The sequence below is a fragment of the Polypterus senegalus genome, chromosome 17 (assembly GCF_016835505.1).
Source record: "Polypterus senegalus isolate Bchr_013 chromosome 17, ASM1683550v1, whole genome shotgun sequence".
Taxonomy (NCBI): domain Eukaryota; kingdom Metazoa; phylum Chordata; class Cladistia; order Polypteriformes; family Polypteridae; genus Polypterus; species Polypterus senegalus.
Window position 1 is genome coordinate 97,420,753 of NC_053170.1, and position 21,988 is coordinate 97,442,740.

General features: G+C 39.6%; 1 protein-coding gene across 1 annotated transcript in view; it reads left to right on the forward strand.

Moving 5' to 3' along the window:
* LOC120517632 (UDP-GlcNAc:betaGal beta-1,3-N-acetylglucosaminyltransferase-like protein 1) overlaps positions 1-21,988 on the forward strand; it is a 152,421-nt gene that overhangs the window by 83,712 nt on the left and 46,721 nt on the right. Inside the window, exon 6 of the mRNA XM_039740053.1 lies at positions 13,266-13,361. Coding sequence (XP_039595987.1) covers positions 13,266-13,361 — 96 coding nt within the window. The remainder of the gene's footprint in view (positions 1-13,265; positions 13,362-21,988) is intronic.

The following is a 21,988-nucleotide window of genomic DNA, read 5'->3' on the forward strand; positions in this document are numbered from 1 at the left end:
CAGGGCAAACGCACACCGCTGTATGCACACACTAGGGTCAGTTTAGCAACATCAGTCCACATAACCCCCATGTCTTTGGACAATGACAGGAAACCAATATGGACATGGGGAGAACATGCAAACTCCATGCATTGAGCAACACTGTGCCACCATAATGAAACTGCCATGTTACTCTTTAAACTCACTGTGACTTTATTATTAGTCACATAGTGTTCCACCCTCATTAAAGTGATTAAAAATACTGCCTGTCTACTCATTTGTCACCTCGACCAAAGAAGCACTTGCAGGAAATAGGTGGAGATACTGCACGACTCAGAGGGCCAGAAAGTAGCTGCCATTGTTGTGATTCTTGCATGAATGACATCACTGTCTTACAGTAAAGATGCAGTATAATTAGACAGGTGGCACTTATTTTGAAATGGCTTAAGATGTTCTTAATTTAATTACCTGTTATGTCTTGTAGTCATCTTCATAAACAGATGATTCAGCTGCTGGGACGGTGGCAGCTTTTAATTTCATTACACTGTTTTGATCTTTCTAGTAAACTTAATTTTTCTTGGAGTTTTTCCAAAGCAAGAAGGAGTCAAAGGACTGAAACCAGTCCTGTCTGTCAGCTCATCACATGTCAGACCATTCATTCTGCAAATGTGAAAATTGTCTGCATGGCATAGTCCACTTTAAGATGACAGTCTGCAGATAATCTCACATGCCACCAAATAGCTTTTTTTTTTTTTTGGCCATCGTTTCACTTGTACAGATTAGGTTGCTTTGTGAATGTGGATGTCCCTGAACCCAAGTAATTGATTCCTCCATGTGCTAAGGAGCTCCTCCTGGGGTCTTTTCTGCCTGCTGCTATCGGGCAATTCAGCGCTTCCTCCTGAAACCCCAAACTAAATGCTGATACCCTTTAAGTTCCTTTTTGCAACTTCTGCACTGTATACATTATTTATTAACCAGTAATGGCGCACCTCATGATTACAGTGCAGTGAATACACTTGACTTGTAGTTTTCCTATTTTTTCTGTGTACATTTTGCATTCATTTGCTCAGAGGTTGATGTGCTTCCTGAGCAGCTCTTCTTTTCTCCACCCTAGTGTCCCGCTTCTACTCTTCTTTTGTCGGCATCTTTTTGCATTAAAACTGATGAAGTCAGTGTTTGTGTTGCAATTACTTAGTACATTTGCTTTCATTTTTCACTTAAGCTGGCACTTAAGGCTTTAGTCTGCCTCAAGAATGATTTAAGATATGAAGAGGTAGGGAAGGTGACGGCGAAGGTGGTCGGGATGAGAATGCAGCCCGCCCTGCTGGTCGCTGCCAAGTGTTGATTCTACAATAAAATAAAATAAAAATAAAAAAGAAGAATAGCCTTGGAGGTTAATCATCACCCCGAAAGCCGGTAGTAGACGTCACATAGTATATGTGTACTAAATTTAGGGTCAATAGGTCAAATGGTTTGCGAGGTACAAGTGATTTAAAATCCTGGACAGAAAAACAGACAGCCGAGTATTATATAGAAAGATTGATTTGTCCTATGAGTCTGTATCATTGTTTTTTATGTTTCTGTTGCTCTGTGCATCTAAATTTGCTCTTGGGATTAATAAAGTTAATCTAATCTAATAGGACTAAAGTTCAAACAAATGAATGAAAAGTCCATCTTCCAGGAAATAACAATAATGAGCAAACAATAACAAATGTCTCTCCCAGCATGCCTGTACACAAAATCAGCCCTATGGACTGGCCGATCCACTTTTGCCTTCATCTCTCTGTGTTCTCCTCTTAACTCCTTGTCTACTAATCACACAACTGTACTATACCAGCTTTATACCCCAGCTTAAACCCCAGGAATGCTTTTGGGGTCAGTAATACTCTGATGAAACAAAACTTGGAAACATAAAATAATTTAGATGTTTAAGGAGTGCTTTAAGTCCTTATATTTCACCCAATGTAAAGAAGATGAGACACATACTAAGGAGTTTTTTGATAAAAGACAAACACCACAGCACAATATTCTTAGTATGGAAGAGCTTAATAAACCTCTGACTCTTTCAAAATTACAGGATGCCATAAATTCACTACAAAGTGGGAAGGCTGCAGGCCCAGAAGTCTACCCACTGGAATTTTATACAAAATTGTCAACTGCATTACCTCCATTATTATTAAAAATGTTCATAGAAGCTACAGAAAATAAAATTGTACCCCTCGCATTCCGCTACTCCTTAGTTACTGTTTTTCTGAAGAAAAATAAACAGGAATTCTCTTAGGAAACCCAAAGATTATATGTCATGGGGTTTCTCTGGCAGCTCCAGGTACCCCTGCTGTTGTTTGTTCTTTGATTTTGTCCATACATTGCAGAGAGAATATTCCCTTTCTGTCGTGTTTTAAACTGGAAACTTCCTTCTGGTTGTCAGTGTCCCTGCCACTTACCTAAACTCGTCACACTGTGATCCCTGTGACCCTTGACTTTGATTAGGGGCTGTTGTTTCTCACTGCTATTTCCTTCTTGGCCCTGGCACGGAGACAGCCTTTTCTTTTGTGAGAGCCAGAACTTGTATTGTCAGAATCGTGTGTGTGAATTTCATTAGGGGCTCGTGCCCCTGACAGTTAGTCTCTTTTATCTTGTGGCCAAATGTTAGCTCAGGAACCTACATGATAACACTTTTAAAACAATCATTGGTGGACCATTGTCTTAGACATTAGTGAAAATAGCATCCGACTTGACTTTTAATCTTATTTAATCAAATCAGTGTCCTGGATACAACTACATGGGCAAGTCTTTTTTCTCTCTGAGGCTTAAGTTTGGTCTGTCCAGTTGTGTCCAGCTGACCTGGTTTATAGAGAAGGTTTAAAGGCTGGATACCTTGATCACTTATAACAAAGCAGCACTTTGGACACATTAGGAAGACCAGCAGGATGTGTTGCTGCACCCTTTTTTTTATTCTTTTTAAAGTATTATTCACGACATTTGTCCAATCAGCAGTGCAATTTCATATATCCTCCCCTTCCCACTGTTATTGGAAATTCTAGCAATTTCTAGGCCATCAGCTATTATTTTGTTTCTAGATATTTATATTTTATAAGACTTTGTTCTGCAATTCTTCTAGTATATCATATTCCCAGTACAAGCTAAAATCCTGATATGTGCATTTATGCAAACTAAATAGTGTGTAAGTATGTAAATAAAGCAACGGTTTTATATACCTGCATGAACATTTAAATTGTTGTAATCGCCATTTGTTATACATAGATTTTGGTATGTTTGGTGGTTAAGTTAGTTTCACAATAATGTAAGAGATGATTTTTTAATTTCCATTGTATTTTGCTTACATGACACCCAGTTGAGTTTGAGTGTTTAATCATGAAGATGATCTGACCGATGAGATTTACCTTTTCTGTGTAACAGAAGGTGTGCTGTGCGCCCTTGACTCGGACGCATTTTTAGAGAAGCAGATCTTGATGTAATGGAAGCCTTTGTTGCTCTTAAATTCCCCTCTTTGACTCGGGAAAGCTCCACTGCATTCTGACCACCGAATAATTTCAGGATGAAGCAGGAAGCTAAATATTGATTTTGAATGGGCATGACAGGACCGAGTAAATGTACTTGGCAGTTCTGGCATAAACCCGAACTAACATGTGAGGCTGATGGGATGTGTTCTTCCAACAGGCCCTCTGTTGTGTGCGCTTTTCTTAGTAGGTAATGCAAGCAAAATTAAAAATCCTGTTTTCTTTGTGGTGGTTTTTTTTTTTTTTCTGCTTAAAGAATTTAAACTGAAGACCACAGTGGCCTTCTTTTTTAAAAAAGAATAATCCTAATAGGAAATGATTTATATAGCACATTTCAAAAATTGAGAGCAGCTTTTAAAGACAGTAGACATCTGTTTATCCATTATCTTAACTCTTTCATCCAGGTCAGGGTTTCAAGGAAGCTGATAAGCTACAACAGTGACCGGCCTGAAGAAGTCACAAACTGCAAACAAACACTCGAGGCTATAAGATGCTGCTAAAGTGTTGTTTTTTTTAACACTTATCCTTGTGACTGCACAAAGATTGGACCAGAGTGTTGCACAGTTATTTTTTTCCCTTTATTGAAACAAAGTTTGGACAAATACTGATGTACAGCCCAATCTTAAAGAACATGTCACAGAGCATGTGACTCAAGTTCCTTGCGGTGTCAATGATGGTGGCTGTGCAAAATAAATATTTCTATTATAAAAGGAAATCCTGGGACAAGACTTTCGTGGAGGTAATTTCAACTCCCATGACTAGAGTTTTTGCCAAGAGATTTTGCCAAGTCCCGCCCTCCTCTCAAACATTGACAACTACGCCCATGGTCCAATAACTTCTCATTCGTGTGAATGCTATTGTCAGACACAGTTCCTACACTCTCAGCTCCAAGCGGAGTCAGAAATAAAAGGTGAAAGTGTAGAAGACAAAGTAGAATGTCGTAAAAAGGTTCAAAAACATTGGCGCGATACACATTCAGAACAGGTTAGAGATTATGAAAGTACTGAAATTCGAAAGTCTCAAAAAACTGATAGTAAAGCTCGCATTAGCAAAATGGAAATTATTAATCGGTGAAATAACGGAACAGCGAAAAGAGATTGAATATATGGACATAGGTGATATGACAGAAGTATGTAGATATTGTTCAGCTTTAAACTTTAAGTCGGAGACTTGTAGATCACCTAATTCGTGTTGCCATCAGGGAAAAGTAGTGTTTGTTCCCAATGAAGAGGCGTTTCCACGAAAATTAAAAGATTTGTTTTTTGGTGAAAGTGAAATCCACATACGCGAGTGTCAGAGACGTGAAGTGACTGGTGAGTAGCGCAGGCCGGGGGGGGTTAGCAAGCAAATTGAGCGGGGGGCGAAGCCCCTAGTAACATCAAATTTAAAATGGGTGCAAAGTTGAATGAACCTCTCCAAAATTTTACATGCACTGTATATGTGCTTTACATCTTATGCCACTCATTACATTCTATTAATTACATTCTGTTAACACTGTTGTTTTTGAATGGGACTCAGCTTTTTCAAAAATATGTGGTAAACAGACGTATGATAACTTCTTTGATGAAGTGACTAGAGCATTTCAAAATGCATTTCAATACTTTGAAACCATCCGAATATTACGCCATGCAAACAGTCTGCTAACTTGTTGAATATGTGCTTGCTTCGATGGGTTTCGTGAAAATTATTTCTTACAACGGTTCAGAATTTGTGAAGGCCAGATGGACTGGCTTTGGTGGTGCCACTGCTTTCTGTTTCGCCATTGTGGTCATCTTTGTCCTCTTACTCAGTGAAATTTCTTGGAAGTGAAATTACCAGCTCCTCTTATAGCCTTGCGGGTTTGTTCGCAGTTTATGGCTTCTTCAGGCCTTTCACTGTTGTAGCCTACATTTTCCTGCCAAGCCAAAGTTTAAATGTCTTCTTGTTGCTAAGCTGCATCCTTGATACTGCAGTTGAACTTGTAGTTTTGATTCTTAAGTTTTTTTTTTTTAAGGTGATCATTAGTTTGTGGTGTCCACTGTTACTTTAATTGGCGTGTATAAAACCCCAGTGAGGGATGACCTTTTATTTAAGCATGTGTGTGTTTTCTCCAGTCAGGCCTCATCATTCTTTGAGCTGGCTGCAGTTGTTGTGGCTTGGCAGCTGGGGCAACCTTATGTTCTTTCCCAGCTAGCTGAGAACAATTATACATTGCCCTCTTGGTGACTTGAGCAAGATGGCCTTCACCGTTGTGTTTTTTTTTTTTCCTTCCATGTTTTGGCTAAGTTTTGTATACAAATGCTAAATTAACATCTTCCAGGGTAGACATCTGTCACATGGAAGCTAAAAGTAGTTTAAATATTGTTTAGTCCATACAATGTGAACATGCCAGGGTTTAGGTGTGGTCCTGTACTGCTACAAGGCCACCGGAGCAGAGCGCCTTCTGGAGTCACCTGGTCAACATGCACAATAATTAGAGAGCCGTGGTGAAAGAAAGCCTGTCCTGGCAGGACCCCGAATATAAATACTGATGAACTGCTACTGTTGTGTGTTAGCCAGGGTTCCTCCCTGGCTTATGTTTAAATGTCTTTTCTTTGTTTGTTTTCGATTTATTTATCACAATCATTTATGTTAGGACTGTTACACAAAATCAAGACAAATAATAAAAATAAGCATTTTTTGTAAGTTTTGCTTATAATTGAGTTTGTGCATGCTTAGATTTGTTCTCTAATGTCCTTCGTTTTTTTGTGGGTGGTTCCCCAAGAGGCAGGGCCACCTGTCTATCACTGTTTAGAGGTAATCCCCAGCCCTGAAGGCTCATGGGAAATGCAGTCCCTCCCCATTCAATGAATGTGTTTGAAGGTTCTCCTTTTGTTTATTGCTCTTTCAGTGATTTTCATTACTTTCTGCAAGTGTTTAAAAGATTCTGATTTGTAGTTAAACATACTCGGTATTTGTAGGCAAATCCTCTTTGGTGTATTGAGCATTTTGTTTTTTTCTATTATTTTGTTAGTAAATCTTCAATTTTTTAAAGATTTTTGGTGAACTTGTCTCTACCTCCAGCTGGAGTTTTTACATTTATCACTCTGGAGAATCATGCTTCTTTTCCTTTTTAAAGTAGAGAAGTCTTCTCCCAGCAGCTCTCCTCAGCAGCACCCTGTGGAATATCGGGTCCCGCAGATCAGCAATTAGTGGCCTGTTTCTAAATAAATAAATAATTGACTGGCCGGTTTGATCTCCATAGGTGTTTGTGCTCGCGCAGCTACGGGAGGTTGGTGAGGTTTTTGGGGTGAGACCCATCTGCATGCGAATGTTCGGTCCATCTCAATTGGTTCATTAGCTTTCTTTGGTGTGCAGATATGGAGGCATATAAGCTGGAGTTGGCACAAGAAAATTAAAGAGAAATAAAAGGGAGAGTAAAGAAAGAGAAGGAAGGTTAATGAGAGGAACTGAGAGCAGCAGGCAGGAGTGAGCGAGAGAATGGGTGAGATGGGAGGAAGCAGGCAGACGAGAAGGTGAGCCTCAGAAAGGAGCGTGTGGACGACGCTCAGGAGGGTACCGAGATATCGCTCTTGTTGAGTGGCCATTATGCTCGGGGGTGCTCTCGCTAGGAGGACAGCATATCGGCGACTCCTTATGGAACACCAGAATGCTATGGGATTGTTGGCTGAGATATGGGCCAGAATAAAACATTGTCTGCGCCTGTTGGATGGACATCTGTCCATGCAGTGGGGCCCGATCAGGGTAAGACGGAGAGATGTCACCAGGGCTTTGAATTGTAAAGGATAGTTTCCTGCCTGTGTTTTTTAACCTTGTTTTTAAGGATATTTATTCGATTTTAACCTCCATGGAGTCGGACACTCATTTTTATCAAGTTATTTATTTGTTGAAGTTTTTTTGCATTGCACTGTTTATTTGGACACTTAAATTGATTGCTTAATGAAAGCACCAAGGTACTTTGCACCTACCCCTTACTATGTTTGTGTGTTATGTCCTCATTTGCTAGGCTCATCGCTCGGGTACATTGTCAGCGGTAGCGAGTTCAAGAGGCTGCCTAGAGCAACTGGGAGTGTGGAGCCAACCTACACCATCACACACCCAAGGAACCCAGTAGGGCTGCCCATTGGAGTTACAACTGCCAGGCAACCTTGTGGGTGTATACACAGGAATCCCAGCAGAGGCATTCTGTCTCTAGGGTGTGTTGTGGGAGAAAATACCCCAGTAAGGCAAGCTCCCTCTGTCCTTCCATTATGTCTTGTGGGCCACCATCCACCGATGTTCTGCGTCCATTATGAGGGCCCCAAAGCCCTGTAGCTGTTCAACTGACCCAACCAGGATGCCAGCCTATCCTACCTTTCTGTCACAGTGCTTAATTGGATCGATTTTCTGGTTTCAGGATTTTTCTTGCTTCTCGGATATTGAATTTTTCTTTAAAATTTGTTTGCTGTGGGATGCCTTTTCAGGCAAACTCTGCTGCCACACTTAACAGTTTGTTTCTTTCTTGAATTTCTGGTACATGTTTTATAAAGATTTTGTTCTGGACTTGTCTCATCCTGCCAGAGATTATGCGCTTCCACTCTCTACAGGTACATTTTTGTGTATTTTTTGTAATTTTTGGGACATTTACAATATATTTTGAACTTTTGAAGCCAAAATCCCTTTTAGGCCAGTGTAGGCTGAAGCAGGCCACTAGAGTTTGGTGTGAGGCTGCCTAAGGTAGGCATACTGAGGAAGACCCAGATCTAGTTTATAGGTCTTTACCAAGGCCTTTCTCTGTTATGCCATAATTGTATGATGTTCATCATAATCGGTGTCATTTTCTGACTTGTTAACTAATTGTTTTAGTTTATAGATACCCCAGAGCCTATTTTCCACACTCGTTCATGGGCAAAATGCTCACTTTAACTTATAAATTGTCTGTGGCCACGTAAAAAATATAAAAAAAAAGAAAAACTGAGCCTGGTCCAAGCAAACATGTGTGCAGTTGATATAGTAGGTGTATTTTATCTGACAAATTTTTCAGACTAAATAATTTGTGCACAGTGAAATGCCCTTTAGTCTGCTTTAAGTTTTTTTTTCCTTTCCCTTTTGTTTAAGAATGCAAGTCATTTTTTTTTTTTTTTTAAGTACGTAGTGATAAAAAAGGAATCACATTTCAGTGTAAGCTGCTACTGTTGCTCCACTTTACTCATGAGCTATTCTGCACTGTACTGTACTTGTTTTATGGTTTATGAGACTCCTTGTTGATCGGCTTGTGTTAAAAATGTGTTTGCTTGTTCATTTCATCACGAGTCTGCAGCAGGCTTCTGCTCTGTGTGGTGTGGAAGTCTGAGAAAATTCAGCCAATGAAGTGTTTAAGAGATGAAGTGTAACTCGGTCAAATGAAAATAAATTTGCATATAATATTATGCAGAGAAGACAATCCGTGAAAAACTCAACCCTCCACTCCCACCCATACGACTAGAGAGCCCGGCCTAAAATGGTTTCCTAAATATTTATTTCAGACCCCTTCACTTTCTGCACACTTTTTGGTGCTACAGATTGCATTTTAAATGGATACATTTGCCATTTTTGCCCATCTATCTCTACACTCCGTAACCGACAAAGAAAAAGTGAAAGCATGTTTGCTTTTTACAAAAGTTTGAAAGGTTTGCTTTAGTTGAACAGAAACGGTTTTGGTACGAGAATAGTGTTCTAGGGTTTTAGAACTGATTTTTCATTGCACAATTCTGTCCCCTCTAGTGTTACTTCAGATATTATTGTTAAGGCATTTCAAGTGATTTTAAATCCAAGGCAGTCCACATGATACAGATGATGAAGTGTTCTGCACTCAATTGCTGCATTCTTTTGGTAAGCTGTCAAAGGTGTTTACTCTGGATTGAAAATATAAAGAAAGTGGAACTGACTGCCATAAGCATTGTGGGCTTAGAGCTGCCTGTTGGCCCAGTGCTAGACTGAGGCCCTCCATAGGAAAAGAAGGAGATTAAAAAGAGAAAGACGACTTCCTAGTGTACTAAACGTTACACAGCCGGTGCTCCACTGTGTCTCTTGCAAGCTTTTGAATGTATTTACAAACTTTTCTTGACTTGTACTGTGCATTTCATTTTATTTATTTTATTGATGCTTTCATCTGAAGGAAGTTGCTACGAGGGACGTTCAAAATGTTAACACAACTTTTTTTTTTTTACTCTATTTATTAAGAATTTCCAAAACAAATGACATCACTTTTTCTACACAGTCACTTTCATTTCCGATGCAATTTTCCCAGCATTTTACCAAGTTTTTAATGCCCAATTACTGCTCTTCCCGCTTTCACCGTTTCCAATTAAAATATAAAAGTGAGGAAACTTTTTGAACGTCCCTCATAATATAATCAAAATGAACAGTATGGTGGTTTCTGTTTTAAAATAACTTGAGTGTTGATAGACTGTGAATCACAGACTTTAATTGAGTGGCTTGCATCTAACTACTCTACCATAAACAATGGAGTTGTAATGAGATGCTTATCCATCTGATGGGTTCTTCCATTTCTCAATTATTGAGGCCACTGCGCTCCTGGGAACACTCAAAGCTTTAGAAATGATTTTATCCCCTTGCCGTGACCTGTGCCTTGCCACAGTTTGATTATGGAGGTCTACAGAGAGTTCCTTGGACTTCACAGCTTGCTTTTTGATGTGACATGCATTGTGAATTGCTGGTATACGTGTCTTTCTAAACCATGTCCAGTCTCTTCAGTTTGCCACAGGTGGACTCCGGTCAAGTTCCAGACTCATCTCAGAGAGAATAAAAGCAAACGCGAGTGAGCTGAGCAACACCGCAACAGGCTCGATTACTTCTATGCAATGGGGATTTCAGTAGCTGATTTTTAATACATTTTTAAACTTTTCTGGAAACGTTATTGTTTATCGAGTGTAGAAGGTTGATAAGTGGAAATGGCAAATGTACCCATTTAAAAATCCATGAAGTGTGCAGAAAGTGAAGGGGTCTGAATGCTTTCCGAGTCCACTGTATGCTGTCTGGAGCGCTGTATATTCTTGAAGATCTTTGTACGTTCTCCCTAATGGCACGCCCCACTTCACCATTGTGTTTTTTTTGTTCCCTTTCCTGGTGTTTATGGCTGTTTGTTATCATCTGTGTGTGACTAATATATTCCGTGATAATCGGTTATCTTTTTTGCTTACTCCGTCGCAAAACAATTCACAGACTGTTCTAGTAATTTTTCACACTTGCAGCTCACTCTGGCAAAGCATACGTCTTGCATTTCTCTCTGAAACGTCATCCAAAATTCCATCACAAGACAAATTACTGGGATACGGGCATCCGTGCCAGCAGACAGGCCACCGCAGAGTAAAGACAATGGCACGACTAGAAGGAGGATTCTGTTTCTTCTTCTCTTGCAACCAAATTAGTGCACTTTATTTTTTTTTATTTTTTTATTTTTTTTGGTCTTTGTCCGCCTCAGGACCTTATTGGGAAACGGGACTGTCCTGCGTTGTGTGAATTACTAAGGCCAATGTCCTGGAGGGTCTTGTACTGTACTGCTGGTCACTGTGGGGGAAGTTTATTATGCACATGACAGCTGATGTAGTCTTTCATATATATTTATACAGAAACATTAAACACAATGTAAAAATTCCCGTTAGAATAGATGTATCTCCTAATATGAGCTGCACATACTTATGAACAAGATGCCTTCTGTCAATTTGAAGCTCTCTTTAAGATGGTATGCGTGATAAATAGCCATCAGAAGAGAGAGCCAGTGTGTGCCGTTCAGAATATAAACAGACTGAAAATAAATTAACTTGGTATTCTTGCAGTGACAGTTTTTAAATTTTTAACCTTTTGTGAAAGCAGCATTCTTCATCTGACTTTCATAAAGACCAATAAAAAAGCATAAAGCCTTACATAAATTGCATGTGGAGGCAGGAAGGACATGTAAACTCCACACTTGCCAATGCATGATGTGGGAATGGACCATACAAGTGGTCAGAAACTGACCCGGATTCTAGTGGTGCCAGCATGGAAGGTTTTGAAACATTTACCAAATGGAAGAGGGAGAAAAAAGTGACTGCGCAGGATGACATGTGTTTCATTTCAACAGTTAAACCATTTGGAATTTCTGCATGGATTAATTATAAAATGTGAGCTTCATCTAAATCACAATTCTAGACAAACCCATTCTGACTAAATTAGGAATACACACAGTTGTACTTTTCATGTCTTTGAGTGCTTGGAGTAATCGTACGCATTGTAGACTGGCAAAGAAAGTGAATATTTGTGTTAATGACTTCTCTTGAAGCTAAGTGAAGAAGGGTATTTGAATTAAGGAGAAGAGATTTCAAATGTTAGTTGCCCAGGACCTTTAAATAAGGACACTCAAAGCCTGGTTACTGACAAATCTGTTCCTCTCAAGAACACAACAACGGTCTCAGCACCTTAGAAAGATGTATTATAGGTGCATGAAGCTAGAAAAGGCTTTGGGTGTTCCTCAATCCATGGTAAAGAAAAAATGGTTGACTACAGGAGAAAGTTCAGGACAGTAGCAACTCTCCTGTAAAGATTTCCCTAAGAGCACAAAAGGCAGCCCTGAAAGAGAAGGGTAATAGCAGTAGACCGCCAGAAAAGTCTATAAACTGTGAAAGTCTTTGTTCATGTGTCTACGTTTCAACATAACACTACACAAGAATGGTGTCCATGGATATGGATGCCTTGAAGAAAACCACTACTGCCAACAACAAACATTACAGCATGTCACAGGTTTGCCCAAAACCACCCAGATGGTCCACAACAGCTTGTGTGAAAATGTTCTGTTTACAGATGAGGCAACTTTTGGGCACATCAGCACTGAAACCTGATCCTAACTGTAAAACATTTTAGAAGGAAAATCATTGTTTATGCCTGCTTTGCTGCCAGGATTTCATGCAATCATTAAAGGAACAATGACTTCAATGGTTTATCAAGACATTTTACAGGTGAATGTAAGGGCTGCAGTCCATGACCACAGGCTTAAAAGAGGTGGGATGGTTCAAGAAGATGATTACCCAAAGCACACAAGTAAATCCACTAAAGAATGGCTGAAAGATTTGTAGTTTGGAATAGCCAAGTTCGAGTCCTAACATCAAACCGACTGAGATGCTGTGGCTGACCTGAAGAGGGTTGTGCAGTCAAGGCAACTCAGACATTGAAAGGGAGGAATGGCACAACATTGAGGATGAGTTTTGGACAAACCAATACAGGAAATGCTTGGTGGAGGCCGTTGCTTCAAAAGGTTGATTTATTAAAAGCAAGGGCTCACTTTCTTTTCCCAGCCTGCACTCTGAATTATTACTTAATGTACTCAGTATAGACATGAAAGGTCCAGCTGTTTAGACAGCTCTCGTTTGTCTGTAATTGTGACTTAGATTAAGATCAGACTACCTTTTATTGGTTGTAAATACAGAAATCCAGTCAATTCCAAAGGGTTCACATGCTTTTTCTTCCAACTGTAAGTGTGCTTTGTATTAGTTCTCAACAGAAGGTAGCCATGTTCCAGTAATTCTCTTGGCTCATTTCATTACCCGAGGCTGAGCAGGTGTTGTACCGCAGTGTTACTTACCTTGCCAGTTTTTACTCTTCTCTGCACCTAGAAGTCTTTTTAATACTGCAAGCTGAGAAGATGCAGCAGAAAAGCCAGTGTGTGTTTAGCTGCAGAAGAAGACATAATTTGCAGCCAGTCTAAGGTTTTTGCCACCGAACCATACTTAATCTTTTGTGACCTTAACCACAATTCTTACTCTTTCTTTTCAGATTATTGGCTGCTTAGTGAAAAGAGAACCAGAAGGTTCAACTGAGCGCTACACTCGTTGGATTAACCAGATGACCCAGGAGCAGCTTCTCACACAGGTGAGTGAAATCCTCTCCAGTTAAATGAAAAGATCTTGATTTGTGATGTGCTGACACGCAGCGGGCAGAGTGTGTGTCAGGTAGTACTGTCTACTGGTGTGTGTTGAAGTAAAGTGAAAGTTGTAGATGTATTTGCTACCTTGAAGGCACAGAGTTCCTTATGCACGTGCATAGGCTGACACTGAACAGTAGCTTATACTGATGCCAAGCTTTCAGCAGATGGCATAGTCCAACAATGTTAAATAATGGATTATGTTCTGAAAATTTTAGCAAAACATTTTTCTTCCTCTTATAATTAGTAACCGTGTAGTCGTTATCGACTCGGTGCATGTACTCTCAAGCACAGCATCTCATCTTTGTTTTTAACAATCACAGAAAGCTCACGAACATGATTATAAGAGAGAATGTGGAAGAGATGTTCAGGGGTGAACAGATTGTAAATGGATATGGTAGTCCATTGGGCTACAAGCTGTGCAAACCTGGCAGTCCAGGTACGCTTTCTGGTAGCCCAGCTTTGTATACAGGACAGCATGCAACTTTCTACAGCATTGTTTCTTTGTAAGGATTTGTTTTACACAAATGCACAGCACTCGTCTGCCACAATATAAATACATTTTCCATCTTGGAAGAAAATATTTTAGCAAATAGATGATTTTTAAAATATGATATCCTGTTGATGTGTGGTCTGTTTCCAAAGTACTAAAAAAATATTTTATCAGAATGAGCTGAAATAATGCATTAATATTGTATTCACAAATATGTTTTCAGGCCTAATTTAGGTCCTACCCATTAGTTTCTCTTTCAAAACCATCATCAGTTTGACTTTCAGGGTAATTGTGAGGTACAGTATGACCACCTTCACAGTGTCTTGTACCTATAGGTGACCATAGCCAGTGATCTGTGAGTACAGGTGCATTCAAATGTGTCACATGTGGACCATTAAAATAGTTCTCATGTTAGTAAGGTTTAGGTCTGAAAAGGCATCTTCACACTCTGCAGTGTTTGGGCTAATAGTAAGGAGCATTTTCACAGTCTCCAGCATACCTGTTACATGCCCAGAGTAAATATCGCTTAATGTTGAGCATCTTATTTTTATGACATTCCTCTCCGTGACTACATAAGGAAAGATCTGTTTGTAAAAGAGTACAGCCCTCTGATTTCAAAAGGTTCATGTCCATTTCCTAAGGCTGAACACTTTGTGACAGGAACATTCACATGTGATCAGCAAGCTGCTGAATATTTTGGTCATTTTCTTGGCAGTAGAGACAAGTTACCTGTTGTATCAGTGTGCATTTTGTGTCTCCAGATTGTACATTTCATGAAATGATTCGGCACTGCATCAGCATTTGTTCGATATCACAGGCTGAACAGTAAACAGTCTGATGTTGCTGTGCTTTCTCAGATTTTCAGTCCTAAAATTTCGTTTTTCCTGAAAGCAAAGGACCACTTTTATATGTGGTGTCTGGTTGCTTTCTGCATGCAGCACAATACATTCTGTGACTTGGTTGTGATGCTGTTTAGTCTCTGCAGTCATTGCTACTTTGCAGAATATCCTCCGTATTCAATCTACTAAAAAAAAATTATTTCCAATTTTTGAAAAGGCATTTTCTTTTTATATTTGTCATAATGCTGCTTGTAATTAATTCCTTCCACTTGTATCTGGTATTGAAGCAGTAGTAGTGCCTATAATAAAAACCTTCTCCAAGCACACTTGACCACAGACTAGGCCATGGGTTCACCTTCCAATAGGACAATGAAGCCAATACAAAGCAAAGACATCAGAGAAGTGGCTCAAGTCTGGCCAAGTCTGTGAATGTTCTCAAGTGGCCCAGCTATAGCCCAGTCCTGAACCCAATTGAAGATCACTAGAGAGACCAGAAAATAACTGTCTACTAATGGTCTACATCCAACCTGACAACACTTCAGAGAATCTACAGACAAGAATGGCAGAAAACCTCCAAATTCAAATGTGCAAAGCTTGTTGCGTCAGACGCAGGACGACTTCTTCCAGAGGGTGCTGGGTAAAATGTCTGAATACTTGTGTCAATGGGATATTTCCATTTGTTACTTTTCATACATTTGCAGTGAAATCTAAAATCCACCACCACCTTTACAAAGTCACTTCATGGTAGTTCTGGCCTTATGCGGTGTGTCCTTGTCCAGCTGAAATGTGAATTTCTGACCCATTTTCAGCATTTTAGCAGATGCCATCAGGTGGTTCTTCATAATCTCTATGTTGGGATGGTGGTGTTTTGGTGATGGGCTGTGTTGGGTTTTCTGCAAGCATAACGTTTGTCATTTATGGTCTCATCTGATCTGACAAACAAGTTTGTTACAGGATCCTTCAGGAAACTTCAGTTAGGACTCCAGCTGGACCATTTTGATAAGTGCCTTCCCTTCCCTTCACCTTCCCATATTGGCTGCTTGTGTGCAATATCTTTGATATTGTTGGGTGATGCACATCTTCTTCTCTGTTGGCTATTGAACTCTGTAGGTCTTCCTGTGTTGCCATTGGATTTCTGGTAGATTCCATGACCAGTGGGTTTCTCTCCTGTTCATTTTGCGTTGATGACTGCCCTGATTTTGGCAGAACGCGGGTGGTGCCATGCACTTTCTGCTTCTTTATGATCGATGTAACATTTCTTTGAGCTATCCTCAAAGACATGGAAATGATTTATATCCTCTCACCTAACGTGCATCTTTCCACAATGGATTTGTTTTGGAAGGTCTTTTAAACCCATGCTGCTTTCTTTGTGTGTGACTGCACTTGCAATCTAAAGGAACGCCGTGAGCAGCTGCTTTTATTTAAGTTAACCAAGTTAATTGCAGTGATACCAATTAAGTTCATATGTGATCTTGAGGGCAATTGGATATTTCTGTGGTAGTTTAAGTGAAGCTATACAGTATTAAAGGGGGTGCACACTTTCAAATATTTTATTAATGTAAGACACATTTTAGAACTATTTTTTCATTTTGAAACGATTAAGTATTGTGTGTAAATAAGCAGGAAAAAAATACAGTGGGGGAAATAAGTATTTGAACCCCTGCTGAATTTATGTTTGCTCACTTACAAAGAAATCATCTTAATTTTGCCAGTGAACATCGGGGACCGTTTGTGTCTTCTTGAGCAGGGGGACCTGTAAAGATGTCAATCCATTACAGCGTAGTGTGCTACCTTGGTGACTGTGGTCACAACTGCCATTAGATCATTAAGAATCACCTCCTGTGTAGTTTTCGGCTGATCCCCCACCTTTCTCATCATCATCATCCTCACCCCATGAGGCAAGATCTTGCATGGATCTCCAGACAGAGGGCAATTGATAGCCATTTTATATTTCTTCCATTTCCGAATAATCGCACCAACAGTCGTCACCTTCTCACCAAGCTTCTTGTTGGTGGTCTTATAGCCCATTCCAGCCTTGTCCCCTGACGTCCTTTGACAGCTCTTTGGTGTTGCCCACGGTGGTGGAGAGGTTGGAATGGAAAAAAATGATTCTGTGGACAGGTGGGCTTTATATACATAAACGAGTTGAGATCAGGAGTATCTGTGATTGATTGATTGTAATCTGTGTGCCACATGGGCACACCGCCAATCTGTGGGAGCCAGAATTCTGGCTGGGTTGTAGGGGATTAAATCCTTATTTCTCTGAATGATATGCAAATCAGTTTATAACTTTTAGGTAATATGTTTTTTCTGGATTTTTGGTTGATATTCTGTCTCTCTCCATTAAAATTAAACTACCATAAACACTGGAGACAGTTCATTTCGTTTAAGTGAGCAAACTTACAAATTCAGCAGGGGATCAGATACTTATTTCCTCCATTGTATGTATTAGCTGTATTTAAACTCTAGGCTTAACAAAACCTGAGAATTGTTAAAGGTGTACATTCTTTCTGTATCCACAGTGTGAGTGTGTGTGTATTATATGTATAATAATTTTTGGGTTAAATTTTAAGAGGAAGTTGTCGAAGTTTGTGGCAGCAGATCTACTCTGCTGCCCTAAGCATGTGCTCCTTTATGCAAATCTTGCAACCTTCGCTTTCTGTTCCTTTCTCCCTTAAAATTTGTTTTCTGGCTTTTTTCATATTTTGTTTTCATTTTATTCTCTGCCATGACAGGCTGCTTTCTTTTCCTGAGACACTGCTGTATTGAAGTTAGTAATTCTGCCAGCTAGTGGAGTGTTTGCTGTCAACCGACTGTCAGCTAACTGAAGCAGCGACTTTGTCAAATCTGCATTCTTATTAGTGAAAACTCGCCTCTGCTGGCAGAGAGGCAACTGAACTCCGTTTGAGACTGGAGGGAAACGGCTTTAAATACTCTTGAAGTGATGCAATTTGCAACAAATTGTAAACGATTGCAAACATTCAATGTCTCATAAGATGGGTGTTTGCTTCTGAGACCAACCAATTAAATGTCAACGATCTTCAGATGACAGTATTTTGGAGTAAGTTAGCTTTTTTGACACACATAGCTGTGCAGTGCTGCTTAGGTTGACCTTTAACAGATGTGCCAAAAGTTAGTTGCTGAAACTATGAGTAAGAGATCTTTGTTCCCAATCTTCTCAGTAACCATCATATTTTTGTGATTATTGAGAAAACAAAGCTGTTGCGTGGAAGCAGCCAAGTCACATGATGCCAAGGTTCTGGCTTTAGCTGAGCAGATTGTCAGTGACTTGAGAAAGCAACTAAAGTATCTGCAAAGACTTTAAGTAGGAAACACTGTGGTTGTGATAGCCAGTACTGTTGGTATCGGAGTAGCCTGTCATTCTGTACTCCTCTGAGGGAAAACAACCCATAAGCCACCAAGATAAACTCATGTTAGAGTGGACTTTCTGCACATATTGTAGATTTTGTTTTTAAAAGGATACATTTGCCTTTTTTGCCCATTAATCATCATTTAATAACCCATAAGAAGTGAAAAGCATGTTTTCAGAAAGGTTTGCAAATTTATTTGCAGTAATGATTATTCCGACAAGTCTTAATTAACCTCTACTGGGACCTTCTTTTTCACCTGAATATAAAGGTAGAGTGTAGTGTTGTGAAATATAATCTGTACCATAAAGAGAAAGAGACACAAGGCCTTCCCAAGCCAGGCCGTGCTTCTTTATCCTGTCTGGAGAAGGCCTGCATCCCAAAGGGCTTAGCCCTTCACTCCATTGGCCTGTCGTGGCCTTGCAAGCCCTAAAAAGGGTCTGTACCTCAAAATCAACTTTATATATCCCAAAACATCAAGGAAAAGAAAGCCATAAAGACCTTTGGTTGAAGAGAGGATATCCAAAAAGTCTTTATAAGTTAAATATTTTTTACAAAAAAAAAAAAAGAATTGCCTTAAAGGCTCACACAGAAGCTACAAGGAGTTGCTATAAAGCAATCCTAAGCGACCGTGCCCCAAAACATATAATCGGAAAGAGAAACCCCAAAAACAGAACAGAAAAAGTCTGAATTAGCCGTCCTAATTTGGCACATTTGTAAGAAATGTAATGATTTACTTCATGAGGCAGGGCCACACTGACGTCACTGCATCTGGGACCACCTGTCATGGTTCGGACTGGCTCACGTCTGTTTTTTATGTATTCAGTTTTTTTGTTGTTGTTAAGTTTCCTTCTTTCACACAAGTTATTCTTCTCTGATCTTACTTTTTTGACACAGAAGAAAGGTAAGAAAGTCACTTAGATACATAATACATTAAATAATATCTAATAACAGTATTAACAAAATAATTAATAAACAAGAAAAGTAACAAAGCACAAAATAAGCCAGGAAGTAAACCCTAGCAGTGACAGAACACCACCCATTTCCAGCATTACCACCCAACTAAGACCCTTTCACTCATTAACATGAATGAGTTAACATGAATCAGTTTCCTTTTTTTGTGTAATTTTGTGTTTTGATGCATAATTTAATGCATCATCTGAGAACAGTGCCATCATAGTGTTCCCTTTGTATCTGAAATGTGTGCAGTTTAGTACTCACTTTATTTTGGTGTTCTTTTTATTTTTTTAAGTAAGTATCTTTGACTTTCACTGTTGCATTCTGGGCAAACTTGTGGCTCACTCAGATGAATTGCTTGCTTTATATGGTGACTTTTGTGATTTTTACAAAGAACTGATTAGCAAAATAATTCACGGTGCAGTGAGTTTCTATTTATATAATAGCAGGCGCAGATTGTACTGTTTCTAAAATGACACATCCGAAAAACTACAAAGACAGAAATCAAAGCCCTAATATTATAGTCTGTGTGGCCCCTTGTTAATGGTATTTCTTAATCTGGTTTACTAATAAATCATACATTTAAAGCCCCGTCACATTACACAACTTTTTTCCAGCGATTTTTCAGTCGCAGACTTCGTTGACTTAATCTTGGAGGCAGTCGGCGGCACACTACTATGAGGGCTAGTCGTTTAGTTTGACATCCCCAGTGCCTCGCTTCGGTAAAGTTAAACCTGTTTGATTTTGTCCTCAGTTGTAGAGGTGGGCTCTGTGTGCATGAGAGCAGACCACCATTGAGTGCTCACCCAGAAGTACAATACATACAACAGAGCTAAGAGGCACAAATAACACAGGTGTTTTAGACCTCGCAAACAGTAGAGCAGCTTGTTTTGCGGATATCCATAGTTTAATGAACAGTGACAGAAAGGAAAAAGGGCCGGGTTGTGGCTGACGTTGACATAGCTGTACAGGCTTTTTATGTCATAGGTATGTGGTCTGGCAGCACTTTTATTGGCGGTCAGAAAAAGGGGCAAGATTGTAATGTGTATTGTGAAATTGCACTGGAAAGCCATCATGGGGTTGGTTGTGTAATCTGACATTCTCAGATGAGATGATCAGTAACTGCGATCATCAGGTTTGGAAAAAGTTGTGTAATGTGATGGCAGCTTGAAAATGTTAATCCACAGGTCAAAAGGCTACTCAAAAACTGCTCATTCTGACAATGTCGTTAGTATTTTTACAGTCGGGTAATGTGACCCTGATTTCATCTTACTGTTGGGACCTCTCCTGTGTTTCAAGTGGCCTCAGTTCAAGTCAGTGCACTTTATTTAAAGTTTCACATGAAGCAGTGATATTCTGATGCTCAGAGAATGGACAGAATAGTAAATCCAGAAAATGAAAGTGAAACCTGCTAATGAATGCTTTCTGTAACAAAAATGAAAGTACTTTAATTTCCTACAGCTATTTAACAGTGTTTCAGCAAAAAATACACGTTTTGCACATTATGAGCGTATGACTTTAACGACCTGATGTGTGTATTATATGATGCGAGTAACGTGAGGGTTTCTTCGAGGGCTTTTTTAATACTATTTGTTTTTCTCCAGCATTGGTCATCTTTGGCTTCCATTTTTTTCAGAAACAGTACCGTAGATCCTGGAATACAGGCCGACCCGGTATATTAGCCGAACCCCTTCTCTACCTACTAAATTACATGTATTTGCCGATGACCGGTATTTAAGCCGACCCCCTTCTCCAAGCAAAATTTTCTAAGTTTCCTTAAAAGTGTCTCTTCGGGTATATTTATAATGTTTATCGGCGAGAATTTGAGACTGACGGCATTTTTGATATATAATATAATGTGCATAATTTACCAAAACACCAATAATTTTTCTAATGTACTAACTAAAAAGTTATAAAAAGTGCCTAGCCTACTTCGATTAAGCTAGGAGCATGGCGGCGCGCATGGTCGCAGCGGCTCAGGGCTCTCCTTCCGATCGGTTCGGCGAACATCCGCTACACCATTCAGAACCTTATAGACTTCGGTGTCCAGAGCCAGACATCTGTTTCGAGTGTTTTTCATCACACGCACAACATCCCAGACAACATAACGAGACCAGCGGGCTCTCCGTCGATTGTTGTCGGGTCTAGGAGACGACACAGACGGAGGAGGGAAAGAAAGCAGAAGCGGGGCTGCAGATCCAGCGTTATGCTAAAGCTAAAAACAACCATACAAGCCCTATACAGAACTTTTTTCTGCACTGAAGGAGCTGCTTTTAATCTCATTGTAGATGCGTATAGTGACAATAAAAGGCATTCTATTCTAGAAACAATTTCATACTGTACTCACCATTTAATTTGACATCTTTGGGCTGCAGGAAGGGAGGAGATATTTCCACACAATGTCCATCTTCATTTCGATTGCGATCGCTTTCTTTTACCTTCTCTTCCTTCCTTAGCAATTATGTGTCTTGCTTGCTTGGTCTTAATGAATTATATATATATATATAGGTAAGGTAAATCACTGCAATGACGGAAATTACATCCACAAACACATGTATCTGGGCTCCGACTGACGCTACTAACGCTCTCGGTTGTTTGTTTACAATCGCGCAAGCGGATACACGTGACCGCATCCGTTTCGTAACGCAAGATGTTGATCGTAAATCAAAACAAAAAATTTCATTTTAAACTTCCCGATAATTTATTATAAATTTTATTAATAAAATCAACAACTAGAACACTTTTTTGAATAAATTCTTTATTTAATTTAAAGTACCAGCATGCAAAGTTACTTCTTCATCTGAAAGATGGCTCTGTGGTTTCGTCATTATTTACTTCCGTATTCATCGGCAAAACCGGCATTGCGCTGGAAATCTTGAATCTGAAACGATACTCGTTGTATAAACCGACCCCCAAAC